General features: G+C 39.0%; 1 protein-coding gene across 1 annotated transcript; it reads right to left on the bottom strand.

The window, feature by feature from the left end:
* Positions 1 to 1484: 1484 nt before the first annotated feature.
* LOC119697385 (carbonic anhydrase 3-like) lies at positions 1485 to 17178 on the bottom strand. Its single transcript, XM_038128114.1, has 7 exons — positions 16614 to 17178; positions 15532 to 15729; positions 8630 to 8748; positions 7695 to 7787; positions 6780 to 6845; positions 5736 to 5891; positions 1485 to 2641 (listed from the first exon to the last, which is right to left on the bottom strand). The coding sequence occupies exons 1-7, from the start codon at positions 16657 to 16659 to the stop codon at positions 2522 to 2524; spliced, it is 798 nt and encodes a 265-aa protein (XP_037984042.1). The 5' UTR covers positions 16660 to 17178; the 3' UTR covers positions 1485 to 2521.
* Between the last annotated feature and the right edge of the window lie 432 nt (positions 17179 to 17610).

Raw genomic sequence — 17610 nt, 5'->3', positions numbered from 1 at the left:
AAAGTCAAACACAGTAGTAATTCACTGTGTTCTACCTCACAAAGATGAAAACTTGGTGTCTTTCCTTTTTACCAGGTAGTTCTGAACCCAGTGCTCCCTGCTCCCTGTAATGCAGAGTTAGACAACATAGTGGGAATGTACAGGTAGGAAGTGAGGTATGATGGATGTTACTACTACGTGATCTGAATTCAGTCCTACCAATGATTATTTTTCTTGTATTTGGGGAAAGCTGCAAAGCAAGGGGTAACCCCTGCAGAATAACAATGAATACAGCCAGAGAGAGCAGGAAATTGCATGATACATGAGCACATTCTAAATGCTGACTCACAGCACCTCACATTTCTCCCTGCTGCCTTCAAAACTCTCCCTGAACTCCTCATATATTCAGCTTACAATGTGATTCACAGGGTCCCTGAAGCACCCCCACCCCCAATCTTTGGCTTTTTATTTTCCTTCTACTCCTACTCTTTCCATTTTCCCCCTGATGCCTGCTGTAGCATTGTTCTCTAGATCTGTCATCATTACTTCTGGCAGTCCCTGAACATAGGGACAAGGTCTGTTAAACAACTGCCAAAACCCTTTTCCACACACTTCCTCCTATCTGCAGCTCTCCTGGGCCAAATTTAGTCTACTTTTTACTAATTATAAATACAGATAAAATGAAAACAACTGCATGGAAGAGTCAAATGACACTTTCTTTCGAGAGATTACTTCAACTTTTAAGTTTCCAAATTAATAAACATGGCTCTGGAGGATGAGGCTAACCTCACCTGCATTTATAGCACCCAGACAGCTCCTTTGCAAAGCATGACTGGGAAGCCACCATATCATCAAAAAGCCCTTAGATAACATGTTCCAGATTTGCAATACCATGAATTGCAAGGAAAAAAACGCGCCTGCTCTGGGATATGCAACTCAGTTTAAGTTGTAAAACAACTTACCTTGTAACTCACAACAAACAAAGCATTTTGGAAAATTAATTTTTGCTTCAATTTTCCTTTTTGTAATGAAGGAACATTACCCCTCTCCCATCAGCAAGCTCAGCAATGTCCTCCTGCCCCTTAACATGGCAGCCAAAAATCCAGGCACTGTCAGAGCAGCACCTGTTTTTATTTCCTGAGCTCAGTGGTAAATTACCTTTCAGAGTCTGGATACAGACTGAACTTTTCCACTCTGCAATCAACTTGTGAAGTTGATTCATACGATGTTGCAAGAAAGCTATTGTCAGAATAGAGATGATCTCACTAAAAGAATAGATGTGGATGTCTCAAGGATGTGGCTATTCAGGTGTCATGTGAAATCAGTACTCTTGTAGTTCAAACAAATATCTGAAAAAGATACTATGCATCATCAGTTTCTATAAAGATATAACACAGAGGACATTGACAGGTCTTTATAATTCTGTTACTTTTACATGTTTCTAAACAGTAAAAAACTACAAAACAAAAAATCTTAAGTAAATGTATTTATTTTTATTTGATTTTTCAATGCAGAAATAGTGGTTTTTCAATTAGAGGTTTACAACCCTGTTTCATTGTTCTTTGTGGCAAAACAAGAGACAAGAACATGTTGGTCAATTGCATTTTGATTAAGAGTCCAACTGTGGTTTCAGATGTTTATGCACAAACTTCATTGACAGCAGGATTGATTACATTTGTATAGGAAATGAGAATTTGTCTCAAAAATAATTAAAAAGACTAAGGACTCTTCTTATTTTAACACCCTTTTTACACAGAAAAGCTATTTGCATACATGAATAAAATATATACGAAGGATACAAAGACCAACTTCACAAAATTTATGTCACCTTGACTGCTACAATATTAAAATGGAAATTAGTCTTTTAATAAAGGGAACCAGTTGTGACACAAAAAGAAATAGCTCTTCCCCCTTCCCATAGTTTTAACTACATATAACTCGGTGAATATAATTTTCAGAATAGACCTCTGTTTCACCTGTCCACTGCTTTAAGAAAGTAAAAGTTTAGCTCTTTATTAGCGATTATAACACAATTTCCTATCTTTTCATATTTTATGTACCAAAGACCAAAAGAGTTTATAATTTCCAAGAATGCCTTGTGGATTAACTGGTGAAGCTCAGAGCTGGATATGGGTAATGCTGAAAACATCTACTGAAAAATATCTTTAATGGTGGAAACAATTACTTCTCTTAACTGAAACCTCTTTAGCATGCAATCAGACAAGCATCAAGGGACATGTGCACAATAGGAAATTGTCTTGTAATTATTAGTAGCATCTTCCTTCTTCCTTTGAACTATTAACAAAAGCTAATGTTAAAGCAGTTATGAAGAATCAAACAGACTCTCTACTTCCATTTTAACAGTAGGATTTGCCTAAACAAATGTTATCCTCTGAAAGTGAAATTCTCATTCCACAACTCAAGTTTCAGCCTCCAGACGTACAGCTGGAGCTCTGTGTAAATGCAGCAAAAGACACAAAACAAAAACACCTCTTGTTTCTAGAGGTTGCCTCTCTCAGAGCCACCCAACAGGAGCCAGGTCCTAGAGGAACGACGCGCTCACCATCCTGAAATACCGCGGCTGAGTCGGGCGCCAGTTATCAACCAAGGGGTGATCGGGTTCGTTCTCAGCATTCTTGGAGAGGCTGCGGAGCTTTGCCATCTGCAGAAGAGCAAAAATTGAAGTGTCCTGATGGAAATCCTTTGGGATCAAATCCACAGCCCAACAATTAAACTAAGGAGGCTGGTCCAGCTAGGGAAAAAGGTCTCCTTCAAAGTTGTGAAGATGTCCTTCACCCCACCAACACAAGAGCTGTACTTTGTTCTTTTCCCAGCAGTGATGTTCTTAGCAATAATCAAAAGAAAAAAAGGATCCTATTTGAACAGGATTGTGGAAACTGGTGTCATTTAGGTACTGTCTACAGAACTGTGTACAGACACAAACCATGGGAAGCACTCAGAAAATGTGAATACAGCAGCATGTGCTGTAATAAACCTCTCCTCCTCTAAGCCTGCCTTAGTGCCTGATTGTTAAGAATCCTTTAGAATTACAAGGGTTTAAAGTTGAATTATAAAATAATTGTTCATGTGCGTGGTAGGTCTGCAGCAGAGGATATATTTTACTGCAGTTACACAAGAAGTTCATTATTAGTAACAGGAATTGGAATTTAAATCCAGATAAAGACTTGGTCAAGGTTTCAAATGGTTTGTAAACAAGGTCTACAGCCTGACTCATACCAAGGTATATTTTCTTTTTTTGAGGGATGCCATATGAAGAGTTCTGCCCATAATTGTCAAAACTGTTTAATACTATTTCTCTACTGTTTTCTGATTTTCCAAGGATGCAACACAATACCCTATATTCATTTCTTGTCACTACCATGCACTGCACTAGACCCAAAGCACATCAGCTGTGATTCAGACACTTGAACCTGTCCCTGTCTGAATGACTTACTGTGAAATGCACGCACAAATTTCCCATGTGTAACTTCAAAACATAGCCCCACGCAGGGCATGCATCACCTTTGTTTGCCAGAAGCTTCAATATGCTGATGTATCTACTTGTCAGTACAGACTTCAAGGCCAATATAAGCAGAAATTCTGTCTAGGTTGTAAAACCTGGGCTCACTGTGATTAAACTTGTTCCAGTTTATGGACTGAGCTAACTTGGGCATCTCAACATTACTCTTCACTGAACAGCTCAGGAAAGCCAGCCATCTTGTCTGCCTGAGCAACGATGGGATCACATTTATAACCAGCATAATATGCATCCATTGGATTAATATTCTGAAATTAAATTTCAGATTTCAGAAGAAGAATAATTTGTACAGGAAGAGATGAAAACTGTTCTTCAGTTTTGTTAAAACTGATAAATTACAATTGGAGAAGAGTGCTGGAGTTTATTATTTGTGGAAGATCTGCTCTACTCAGTAAAAAACCAACATGTATTCAGGCTACGATTACATAAAAATGAAAAAATTAGTCTGCAATTAGACAGAGTTATTCCACAGTTAAATTCCTGTTCTTTCATTAAAAGTAATCTGAGCAGCTAGGCCACCCACACTTTATCTCCCTGGGATTTCTGGTGAATTGATTTTCCTGCAGAGCACTGATTTGCAGCGACTGCACTTCCCCTTGTGGCTAATATATGGTTACCATCTGGCTGCAAAAGCATCCAAGAAATCCACTGCAAATGCACACACACTTAAAATAATCACTATTAATCAGGCTGCCATGGTACTACACTGTCTAGGATTAGAAATAATTGACAACACAATCCTCTTATGAATACACTATTTAGAGTGCAGGCACTCTGGAGTGAGGGAAGTATTTCTATTGTATTTCTAGACAATAACTCACGCATGCTGCCAATTCTGCCTGAAAAGCAGCTACCTCAGGGTAAGAGACAATGTCTCGTCTTTATGTAGTAATTTCATCTTTAACTTAAATGTTTCATTTTTTCTACAGGAGGGAGAGTTAAAGAACAGTCTGCACGTTACCCAAAACTCACTACTTTTAGAATAGCTGAGAAAAAGACCATGACCCCAACACAACAGTAGTCAAAAAGTCTTTTCATGAAGCTAGATCAATAATGGGATTAGTTATTTCTTTAAAAATGCATTTTAAATCAGAGATGCTCAATAATGACTACACTTTTCCTAATATAATCTGTAGCTGACCTTCTGTAATAACATCTAAGGTGATTCATTTTGTGGAAACCAGTCAGATCATATTTGTATTTTTCACAGAAGTACCCACTTTAAAATAGCCCCCATATTTTAATTTTTGGATGGACAAGGAAATGGAAGAGCAATTCAATAAGCTCTGAAAATACAGCTGTAAGGTTTTCGAACACATTACCATATTTCATCTATTGCCAGCTAAGGTTCTCATCATACCTGAGTTGTATTACTTAAAAGATAAAAAGCCACTTAAATACAAAGTACTAGAAAATAAAAATATTTCCTTTTTGTGATAAGATGCACATCAATGAATACACTAAACACATTATCATCTTGAAAACTTAAAATGAGAAGTTATGTATCTAAATATAATACCTACATAGTATGTCAGTCCCTTGATTAATATTCATGTGCTTTGTATCCTGGAGCCCTGAAATTAGTGGTATTGCATTATTATAGTCTGCTGACTAGGGGAATAACCTCAGGTGAGAAAACTGACTTGTGTGAGTAAGAATAAGAACTGACTTATGTGAATAAGAGTGTGGTAAGAGTAGAATCATAGGCTGAAATGAGCTGAAAGAGGGCCTTCAAATTCCTGTAAGTGGATTGGGGGGAAATTAGGAGAGGAATTAACAATAAAAACTTCTTTACAGTAAGTGACCAAAGAAGTTTTTGACATTAACAATAAATTATAGTTAGCTGATGTTGCTCCAGTTTGTGAAAATTTAGCTGATATGCCTTCCAGAAACAGGTATCAAGCATGTAATTCAACACTTCCAATTTACACTCCCATCTGCAATACAGGACAGATAGAATCACCAATCCCATTACATTTGTATTTTGAAAAATAGTGTTTCTGAAAGAAAACCCTGACCATCTACACTGTGGTATGTTTTTACTGATTTAAAAAGCTTTCTGATGTCTGTGGGCTTGATCTATCATGGTGTTGGATGTAGGGTGGTTCTTCACTCTCCTTTTAATCCTGCAATTTCTCACAAATCCAATTACTGTTTTCCTTGTGAAAAGAATAAATTCAGGTTATTGCATGTAAATGAAATGAAGGAGGAAGTTTACCTGGTCTGAACTGACTATGATGGGCTCTCTAAGAATAATCCAGGTAACACACTCTTCGCAAGGTGGAGTAGTGACAGATCCATGGTATGTCCAGTAGTCATGAGATTTAGGGAAAAGAATTGAAGGATCGAAGTTTGGAAAAGGAGCATTTTTCCCCTTTAAAATAAAAGCAAAACCACAACAAAACAAAAGAGAAAACTTCAACAAATCTAGCCAAGATCCGTTTGCAGCTCTGTTATTTTAAGAAACGGAGTGACTCAGATACTGAAAATGTATGAACTGAGGAAAGTAAGCACAGATCTACATAAGATATAATGGTGCAGTGAAACAGGGGAAGTGAATGACCCTCAGAGATGGGCCCAGAGAAGAATGACAAAACAGAAAACTCCATGATGCTGCTTCTTGTACCTCAGTTAACTCATGTGAAGTGGCGTCCAGTACCAATGTGTTTCACTCATTTCTGTGCAGAAACACTCTTCCTTCTGGCCTCCTTTTTTATGGAAATTCTTTCTATCTATTGAATATTGCATTAGGTCACCATATAACAAAGTGAGACAGGTACTACTTTTATAATATTTGTGCTAATAACAAGCAAGACAGTCTATGAAATGAGAGATTTATCACATAATGTTATTTAAGACACAAATATCTAGTCAGTGGCATTTCCAGAGATCCATTAGGCAGCCTATATTAAGACCAAATGGACCAATTTATAAATGTGCCTTTTATTTGGTACTGCCAACTGAGGCAGTAAGGTTCCATGCCTAGTTTTCAGGTGAGCAAAGACTGGGGAAATTGCTCATTTTCGCCAAACTCATATGCCCTGCTAAAGTCAAAGAAAGCTCATTGTGTAAATGGAATAAAGGACTTTTCATGTTAAGGAAAAACTACTCATGGTTTTATTCCCAAATAGATTCTAGAAATGTTGCAGAGCAGAATTTGAAAACTAGAAAGTCAGACATTGTTATTCTTTTTTTTTTATTTTTTTTTTTTGTCTTCAGATTTTGAGCAATCTTCCTATAATGAAAAGCCCAACATCATTACCTTTGTTTTGATAGCATTTATTTCTTCAAGAATTCTCTTCATCTCTGGTTTGGGAGTTTCCCCTACCTGTGAAGAACAAAGTGTGAGCTAAGCAAGGAGTTCTGCTTGACCAGGTTTCTTCTTTCTCCTATTTTTCTATATGATCATCTATCAACTGTAAAACTATGAGCAGCTATCTAAACATCTATCAACTATAAAATTGTAATACATTATTAACCCAATCTATCACCCCTACCAGCTTGGTAAGCTATGTCTTCTGTCTGTTACCTCTGCCAGTACCCCAACAGATGTTAGGATACAAAGAGGGAAATTGTATCAGTACAGAAATTTTAGCATTACAGGTAAGTTCACAACACAGATTTCATGGTAGATACATTGTTTGCAATTTCTGATGTCAAAGAAGACATCCAGCTTTCTATCTCTCGTTCTGTGTCTAGTGAATATGAATTAAACAAGAGAACAACAGCTAATATTTCAGGCCAAGGCTGCATGCACCTAAAAGGATTTAAAAAAAAAAGGATGAGTAATATGTATTGCCTGTGAGATAGTTCTATTTGAGAGAAAGTTCATGAAATACCTAGAAGAGATATATGTCCTTGAAATCTGTCCCCAGTTAGCAAAAGACAGCTGACTGCTGTTGGTCAGAGGGCCACTTCTGACACATGTCCCCATTCCATGAGCCACATAGTGACACAATAGCTGCAGGGACAAGTGTGTGTAGTTTTGGATACCACTTGAGATAATATGACTCATGCTCTGTAACTTGAAAGGGATACATTACTGAAAGCCAACCCCTTCATTGTGGTAGGATCCCTAGAAAACATATCCACCAGAGAGTTTTGCTTTTTTTTTAACCCTCTAAGAATAGAAACTTCATAGTATCAATGCAAAAAAAGGTTGCATGCTTCTACTTACTTGCAAAAATATGGCCAAAACAGCAATCCCATCAGTTCTCCTCTTAGCATCAAGGTAATTACTGTATTTGGGATTCCAGTGTAACAAATGTAGCTTGAAACAAAGAAAAACATGAAAAAAACCCCATTATTTAACAGCAAGCCATTAGAAGGCTGAATTTACAGTTCTTCACATAATTGTGTCAGTTTGAGGCAACAAGGAATGATAATGAGTCCTTCCAAAAAAGAGAGAAAAAAGGGACAGAAAAGTCATCTATTAGTTACATCTAATTATTGAATTATCTAATAGCGTAATTATAATATTTGCTTTAAAATAAACTATAAATAATAAGAAATGTAAAAAAAAAAACCATAATCTCATCTTAAAACTAAAGAAAAGTTGCTGAAGTAATCAGGTAACTGTCATGCAGTTCAGACATCATCAACTGATATGTGATTCATTTCCATCTGGCATTCGAATTACAGCAATTCTGTCAAAGAATCCATATGAATATCATTCATGTATATTATTAGTCTACATTTCTCATTTTCTTTACAATCCTAAGGTGCTAAAGAACCAAGGTATTTCATTCTTCCCACCCCTTTCTACCACTGCAATTTTATACTTCTACTATAATTCTGTATTTTCAGAATACTGTTTTAGTAAGTTTGGATTGCATGAGTAATTCAGTCTTGCTGTGCTGTTTTACACCACACTGGTTTGAGAACATGGAAACCTTCGTTTCACCCAGAATTCTTCTTTTCTCCTGCTGTGAGAATGACTTCAGCCTGATTTATGTTTATAAGAATCAATGGGAGTAAGAATAAAAAGGCACAGATAAATAAATAGAAAAAACTCCCAGAAAAACAGAGAAATGACAAATTTTGTCCCACCAGAACAATAGTGTCCAATTTTATTTTACACCCTGTTTTAAAGCAAGAAGTGATGAGTCTTACCTCTCCTGCATACCTCACTCCATTCACGACATGCTCTGAGCCGTGGTCGTCAGATGAGCCCCAGTGGAAGTGCAGCTGCCGCAGCCTGTAGACTCCTGGAAGTGGCCCACCTCTCAGCACTGCAATTGATAATCTGCAACAGCATCAGACTGAAGGATCTCTCAATTCTTTTAAATGAAATACATATGTATCTACAATATTTACTCATGTATTTACATATTTGCTGTACAGATGCCCTATGTTCTGAAAATCTGCACTGATTTTAGCCACACGTCAGGCAACCACCTTCAGCACCTACAGGCAGAGAACTTTTGTGTCTAGGCTTCCATTACAGTCACTAGAGATCACTGATTTAATTCAGCTGCATAAATGTGCACCTTGTACTTTCTGGAATAGTGCAGACACATCTGGACAGGACTGAGAGATCTGGTCTAGGATCTGTGGAAGAACTGTACATTCTAAACCAATATCTGGAGGCAAGGGGAAATAGATTAGGTTATCAAACATGTCACGGGATGCCTGTGTGGGTAACTGAAGTAACCCCTAATCAGAACAGTCAAACCTCTAAAGTAATTCTGCCTGCCTTAAAGCAGACACTCAACCGTGACCGAATTGCTCTATGGATTCCTTGAACTGCAACTTTGTTGCCTCAAATGGCAGTTTAGATACAACCCAACAACTTTTAAAATACCACAAAAAGACACCTAAATTTAGATGTCTTAATCTCCCCCTGAATTGAATCTAGGATGTGCTGATGTGAAAGTACACAAATATAACCACAATTAAGATCAACTACTGAAGTGCTAGATGATAAAAAAAAATCCCAGAAAACACTACAAAATTGTGTATCTTACTGCAGGCTATGACTTATTTGTTTAAAGAGTTGAAATGAAATCACTGATGCTGCTTCTGCTCTAATAGCTGCTCCCTCCAGTTATGGAAGAGGAGAAAGAATGCAGAAAATAAACCAAAGAAAAGCAAACACTAAGAATGCAAGCTATTTTCCTAAAGAAAAGTCCAGCCAGTGATGAATGAAATCTAGTTTTCTAAATAATGTTACCATTTATAAATAATATTGTAAATGAAGGTGGTCTATTTGAAAGAATCAATGAAATAGAAAAACATATTTACATTCACCAAATACTAGAAGATACTCAATTCTCACTCACTTTTTTTTGAGGATAGAAGTTATAGCATTCATATAAAACTTTCAGCCGTTCTCAAGAACTGGTCTATATATGCCAGAAAAAAATATACTTCAATCTGAAAATAATTAAAGCCATTATCATCTCAAGAAATGCAGCACTAAGAGTTGAGCAAGCTGTTTTTCTCAGCCTTTTACTTCTTCCCACAGACATTCATAACTGTGGTGAACACAGGGTAAGAGTAGTAGCTGACAAGGCCATCAATTCTCCATTAAAATAGATCTGTAAGGCCAAGTAATCCTCTTTAAGGTAAAAGTATGTAATTATTTCCACTGATAGGCCACCAGCAGACATTTTTGATTGGGCATTAGGTGAAGCTCTGCATCATCTCATGCCAACACATTCCAGTTTCACTCATCTATAAATAGGAACTTTTACCTAGCACACTTTAAGCAGAATGATGCAAACAACATCTCTTGAAGGACAAAAAGGTATTTCCTTTCTTTTAATTACAAGTGTGTAGTATTAAACATATAAATACATGAAATGACAATGTAAGTAAATTAAATCTTCCTGCATTTTAAAAAGGGAAAAATAAACAAAACCATTACAAGAATTAAGTTCTCCAATATTTAAAACATTAAAAATCCCAAACTATGTCTGCATAGCTCAAAATTGGTAAGGTTTTTTTATTTTTAAGCATGTGCTTTGGAACTTAAATACTAAATATATCTTTATCCTCTTGGGCTTCAATACTATACAAATAAAAATGCACAACCACATAACAGAAAAAGAATATTAAAAATAAAGTTTATAAAAGAAGAGCTGGTATCTTGACATTACTTTTCAGCAATGTTAGTATATATTATTTACGTGTAACAAGGAATTTTTCTGACAATTGTTACACAGGAAATGCTCACCTTAAATATCTGAGAGTCGTGGTAGAATTACCAAAATGTAACTCCTTTAACTTGCTGCCATTAAAGTAACACGGCCCAGGTGCAGGAATACACCAACCAGCTCAGGAAGACAGGGGAGAGAAGTATTCACTCCTTTCTGGTGCCTTAGTGTTGCAAACTGTCATCCCATTGCTCAGTGACTGATTCTAAACGAGTTTGCACATCACCCTCAATGACCCATCAGTGCCTGATCCCAGACATAAAAATGTCAGTCTGTCTTGCCCAAATTCTGTGCCCCTCACACATCCACAGTGAAGAATGATCTATCACGGAACAATCCTACACGGACACACACATGGACATCTGCTCTGGAAAAAAGCTCACCTTTTATTTGATCTGTCATCAGCTGAGCAGCATGAGACAAAATGAGCTAATAAAAGAACAGGTTTTTTTTCACTTTCAGTGTAATCACTAGGGCAAGTGTTGCACAGGAGGATGTAACTAAGGCAAGAAAACCTGTCTCTCACTCTGTGACACAGCAAAATGAAGGTGTCATGCAGTTGAGTGGAGATGGCTGCTCCAGTCACTTTACCTTAGCTAGCTGGGTGCCCTTGACAACAGAAAAGTGACAAGAAGCTTTTCAAATATGTGCATCTGCTTGCTGAGCAGCTTCTGTAGAGGTCTGGTTGTTAATCTGTGCTAGTGTCAATTGTCATGTGCCCTCGCTAAAAGTAAAACTGGCAAAGTTATGCCTACACAAAAGTCTTCCCTGTTTGCTGTAAAGGCAGGTGAAAAAACCCACAGAGAACAAAGCAGACTCATGAAACGAATTGTGTTTATAAACACGATAAGAAATTACTGTTCTAGGAAGATTTAAGATCACGCATCCTGCCAAATCCATGAAATGAACTGGTAAACCCCAATGGAATTAAATTTGTAATGTACTACTGTATGACAATTGAAAAGACACATTACCTTTGTTATGCTGCTTCATAATAGAATCTAACAGTGCAGCACAGAAACCACAGTTGTTTCACATCAGTGTCACATTTTAAAAGTCATAAAGAAGCCTCTGCTCAGAAGAGGATCTCTGTACTGAAACTGTCCAGCTAACTGCAGGGATAAAATGTGTTTCCTAAAAGCCTTTGGAACTCAAATTTCATTTCTCACTGAAATATTCTTTAAGCAAGCACTGAATAGATATGCAGCAGGATAACACTTGTTTCTATTTGAACTTTGTACTCTTTTAGGGACAGACTGGGAAAGAGAAGTGCCAGACAGAAGTCTGTCACCTTGCCACCCACCTTCACCTACACTGTAACACATCTTTGCCAGTTTTGTGCCCCCAGATCACAGCCTGTTCATCAGTGAGCTCCCAAAGCATCCTCGTTTGTGATCTGGGTGGCTGCCCCACCTCCAGGGGCAGAAAACTGACAGTCCTCTGTGTAGCTGTAGCCTCAGCAGGCCCTTGACTAGAATTAAAAGTCAAGCACTTTTAATGCTAACAATGGAAATTCCAAGTAAACAGAAGCTCAAATTCTAAATTCCCTGTACCCAAGTACAGGAGTTCTCAATATCTTCATGCAGACATGAAAAATGACAGATGTGTTGTTACACTGAAGGAAGAATTTAACTTTGCTGCCTTTTGCCTTATGCAGTACAGCCATTGAGTGGTACCACAACTACAAAAGTACTGGGATATAGTAGTGCTATTTTTGTAACAGCTACTGATTTTTTCTAGTGTAAATTCAGCAGACAAAATGTTAAGTAACATTTTGCAGGAATCAACCAAAACTGGATGTCTATGGACAGACTTCCCCCTGGTTTAAAGTTACTGGGGTTTGTCCTCACTCAATAACCAGTGAAAAAAATGAATGTTTTATTTACCAGAAGTTGATAATCAAAATTTAATTTGCAAAAATAATTGAGATTTCCCACAAAGAGGTATTTGAGGAAATTCTGGCCACAAGCCCCAGTCATGCTAAAAGAGCTGATTAGTAACAAGCTCCAACTTCTTACAGTAACTGTCTCTAATATTTTTTCTTTTTTTTTGCATCATCCACTTTCAAAGCCACACATTTCTTTGATAGGAAAGATTCTGAAAACAGCATCAAGGTAAGCCTGTAAGAATGTGTGCCTGCACTGAGGTTCTCCAAACCCTTCCATGTCACCCATCCAAAAACCAGTAAAAGAAGTAGGAATCTGTTTGGTTGATGGATGTCCATAGGAAGTGCCACCAAAAACAACAAAGAGGGAAGATGAAGGCAAGTATCCATGTGACCTTAGTGTATCTCTGTCCAGCTGCTCTGTCTGGGTTCCATTACCAGACTTTTGCATCTTTACTGTTTCTCAAACAATCAAACATTGGTGTAACCATCTAACTAAGGTATTACAACAATAGCCAAAGAGTCATTAACTGCAAGGAAGTTATCTATCTCAAAGAGCATCATGACAATAGTCTCGCCAGCTAGAAGCTCTCAGGATGCTTCTCGGACATGAATATTTTATAAATTTTAGAAATAAACAGATTCTACTAGTGGAAATAAGATTTCAGCTCTAATTCAAACCAAAAATGGGTCACTGCTGGATCTAAAAGAGTATCTGAATTGCCAGTCAGGCCAAGAAAACGTAGCAGCGGTAGGCTGCCAAAGTACTCAAGTTCTGGTGTGTTTTACTGAGCCCAGCTACCTAGAAGGTTTGATTTAAGCTCCCAGTTCTTTCCTTAATTTTCCAACTCGAGACCCCACCTGCAATCATTTTACAGTTCATAAGGTCCATCTACATGGGTACAGTAAGACAGGAAACTGAGTCCACAAGAATCCATTGACTTGTATGGATAGGCAGCAGAGGCATGATACTGCTCCTACAGCAACTTCATCTGTCAGCAAAGTCAGCAAAGCTTTCGATTTTGTAGCAGATTCTCAAAGTCAATCAGACTTTATAAACAGCTGGAAATAAATTCTCCAATCCCTTTCACTATGCTAACCCTAAACATAAAAGTAATAAAGCCTTTTTCAACATAATACCTGAATTACATTGGATGACACTCTAATTGTCAGAATTTAAGAAACTATCCTGAACTGTGAATTCTCCAAGTGTTCCTGGCAGGATACACAATCGATGTAAAACTTGGAGACATCCAAAGTAATTGATTTTATCCCTCACCTTGGTAATTTATTCAGCAATCTATTTTATCCAAGCTAATGAAAATGTAGACAGAAGTACACATATGGGTATGACCACTATAACTGAAAAAAGTCAGGAAAATAAATGTTTAGTTTTTTGCTTAACTCAGAAATAATTCAGATAGACAGAGTGATAGACACATACACAGACAAAGAGAGAATGAGTATCTTTGTCCAAAGGAATAAAAGCTTCATTCCTATATGATTACTATTGCATATGTATGTTTTGTGCAGCTGGTGGCTCTTTTACATAAAAAATAAGCCATTGTACATATCCTAAAAAACTGAAAATGTGTTTAAGTCAGTAGGAGTATGCACAGTGGAATTCGTCCTGCAATTAGCATTATATTAGAGAAAGAACACCACCCACAGACTCTGCAGGCAATGGTATAACAAAGGAGACATAACAACAAACACTGAATGCTTCTTGACTTCAAAGAGTTGAGATACACACCTACGTTTTTTTTAGTGAGTCGCTTTTTATTTCTGAGATCAAAACACAACAGTTACTGAGCCGTTCTGCTGAAAAAAAATTCAGAACATTCTGAAACTTTCTGCTCTTTGTGGTGATTGTTGCATCCATGCTGTAGATTGCTGTGCCTCGATGCTCCCTCCCATTCAAAATCTGAGTTCACAATACTCACACTTTTATTTTTATGCAGAAGATGGAATCATTGGTATATCTGATGCTGTTCTAATAAATACAACAGACGGTAAAAATGGTAATAGTCATGGAGATCTCAGATGCCACAGCTACATTCCTTTATGTGTGTATCATTTTATCTGACATTAATAATATTTTTCTTCAAATAACATTGAAAATTCCCACTTTGCTAGAAAAGTTACAAAACTCTTTACTGCATAGTAATTTGTGAGTTTTGATAGTATAATAACTAGTTCAGCATACATACATTTTGATCCTGTTCCATGAAACCTAAGTATTTAGTTAAAATCCATTAAATTAAATCAAATCCATGTCCATATATACTTAACATGCAACAATCTAGCAGTAAGATTTCTCATAGTAATTAGAGCTGTCAGTCCTAGTCATATAGAAAGTGTAAGTTTCAATGCAGGTAAGAAATAAGTCTGTACACTGTATACTGTCATAGATGCAAGTGGATAAAAGCTGACACAGTTAAATTTATCAGCCCTATAATCTTCATTAAGGCAAAACCTCATTAATGCCAGAAAGAGTTTAAACTGATAAAATATTATGACGCTGTGGCAACATTTGGTTTGTTACTTCATTTATCACAAATTACATGGATAGAGTTTTTAAATATTGTAACTTAAGATATTCTGCAGGGCATCTCAAGTAGGTAAAATGGAATTCAGCTCTCACAGAAAAAGCCTGGGCCTCCTTGATCCTGGAAAGCAACACAACTGCAAGGACTTTTTGCAGCCCCAGAAATTCATCTTACACCTTAATTCACCTTGTAACAAGTTTCTTTGCGGCTCTCTCCATTCCCTGGGATTTTACCGATGAACTTTAAAAGGAGTCCCAGACTTTTCCAGCAGCACCACATGGTACCCAGTCAGAGAAACCTGTACATCACACACAGGCAGTACACAGCACCCTTCCAGGAGCCTGAACAGTCACGGCAGGCTCTTCCATGCAAATTGAGAAACAGTCACTTATATGTAATGACAGAGATTAAAACAAAACCGACCTGATCTATCGAATGAATCATCAAACACAACTCTGCAGGTTTTCCCATTATTGAGGATGGTCTTAGCTGCACCAGGGTCATAACTAGCAAACCATGGTAGTAGAGAACTATCATAATGCACCTCTTTGTTATTGATTTCAATCGGTGACTGATGGCGTCCTTTTGCAAAAGGGTAATTTTTGTGCCACTGATCTGGTCCTACAAAAAAGTACAAAGAAGTATCAGGAAAATCTTTTCCAGAGAGATATGAATTGTACTTGTTACAATTAACACAAGCTTAGCTTTGCTTAAGTATAGAACATCATTTAAGTGCATTAATAAGTAATTGCCTAGTTGTTATTCATGCCCTGTCAAGAGTTTCATTGTATAAAAAGCAACCAGATTGATTTCTAGCTGGAATACTGGATACTTCAAGTCCTTCAACTGAACCTAAACTCTTACAGCAATCTCAAGACTGACTACTAGGAGAATGAAAATATGCCAAGGAAGAAAACCAGAGGTGTATACTCCAAGTTCAGCAGCGGCTAGAAATATGATGGGATATACCCAAATAATTGAAATATGGCACCATGTAGCCATATGGAGAAAAGGCCACTGATCCCTGGACATGCCAAGAATTTGAAACGTGGATTTAATTATCATCATGGTTTTACCTAGAAGTTCATGCGGAAAAAGCCTGACCAATGCTGAACTGTTCTTCCGGCAGCAGAGAGAGCAAGAACAAGAGACCACCAATACCCAAACCTCTCCAGGCAGGCTGGGCCTACAGCCCAGCACTGCTCTTCCTGCAATAGAGCCGGCCTAAATTGGACATATTGCCATGTCCAATTTTAATTTACATTAACAGTAGGAAAACTGACTTTATTTAACTCAAAGACTCCCTGCCATTGACCTCTCCTTCCGCCAGCTTCGTCTCTTCCGTGCCTGCGAGCGACAACCGAGCGGCCTCGGCCCCGCCACCTGCAGAGCCCCGGGCCCGCCTGGAGCCCCTATCCCCGCCATGCTCCCTCGGGAAGCGGGGTCCCCGTTTCGCCCGGGTTTCGGTGCCGGGAGGAGCGGGCCGGGCGCGGCCCCCTGCTCACCGTTGTCGCTGTCGTAGCCCCAGGGGTAGTAGTTGGGGTTGATCATGGTGCGGTGCCGGCGCCGCGCCCCAGCCTCTGCCGGCGGCTCTGGCAAGACGGTGGCCTCGCCTCACGGCGGCTTTTTATAGACTCCCGCCAAATCCATGCCCGTCCCCGCCGCCCGAGGGCCGGGAGGGCCCCGGGAGCCGGGGGCGGGGAGAGCCGCGCTGCCTCGGAGCGCCCGCCCCGCTCCCGCTGTCCCCCGGGAATGCGGGGGAAGGACCCGGCCGGGACCGTGCCGGGAATGCCCAGCGAGGGGAAAGGGCTGCCACCGCCTGCCCCTGCGCCGAGGAGATGGGAACATAGAAAAGCACGAATGCCCCGCACTAAGCACAGGCAATGTAGGAATAGTTTTCTAATTCAAGTGAGATAGGTGCGCATCCATGCGCGGACGCGCAGCCAGGTCAACCAGGGAGCTTCAGCCAGGCTCCCCGCTGAAATGAAATGTGCAGGTTCAGGCAGGCTGGCGGGGCTTTTTATGGCTGTTTGTAGAGAGCCTCTTCTGGCGTAAGGCCTGTGCGGCTCGGAGGGGCTGGGTGTCTTCCCAGGAGGCCGCCCTGGAGCCGTGTTTCCCTCCTGGGTGTGTGGCGCAGCCGTGATCCAGGGGCCAGCAGGGGGTGAGACTATGAGTCCAACAGCTTTTGTGCAAATGGCTATCACAGGTTCACACCCTTCCCTAGGAAATTCCCGTGTATTCGCCTGGGTTCCAGCGCTGCTCCCTGCTGTGCGGTCTCCCGTTGCCTTCATAAACAGCTTCCCTGCAAAAATTCAGTGGCATTAATTGCTCCAGCCTTTAAAAAGGTGCTGCTTCCTCTACTGCAATGTTTCTTGGTAAATGGAAATCATTAAACTAGCTGAAGATCCAGTTCCCGCCAGCTCCAGATAAAATCGTTATTATCAAATTAAGCATAGGATTTGTTTGTTTTGCTTCAGCTCTAATTCTCCTTTCATTTAGCAG

The sequence above is a fragment of the Motacilla alba genome, chromosome 2 (genome assembly GCF_015832195.1).
Source record: "Motacilla alba alba isolate MOTALB_02 chromosome 2, Motacilla_alba_V1.0_pri, whole genome shotgun sequence".
Taxonomy (NCBI): Eukaryota; Metazoa; Chordata; class Aves; order Passeriformes; family Motacillidae; genus Motacilla; species Motacilla alba.
This window is presented reverse-complemented; position numbering and strand designations above follow the sequence as displayed.

Coding starts and splice junctions, on each gene's coding strand:
- LOC119697385 (XM_038128114.1), bottom strand. CDS start 16,659: ATGATCAACCCCAACTACTACCCCTGGGGCTACGACAGCGACAACG. Junction 5,892..6,779: donor TAAATGCTATCAAAACAAAG/GTAATGATGTTG, acceptor TTTATTTTAAAG/GGGAAAAATGCTCCTTTTCC. Junction 2,642..5,735: donor TCATAGTCAGTTCAGACCAG/GTAAACTTCCTC, acceptor GCTCTTCTGCAG/ATGGCAAAGCTCCGCAGCCT.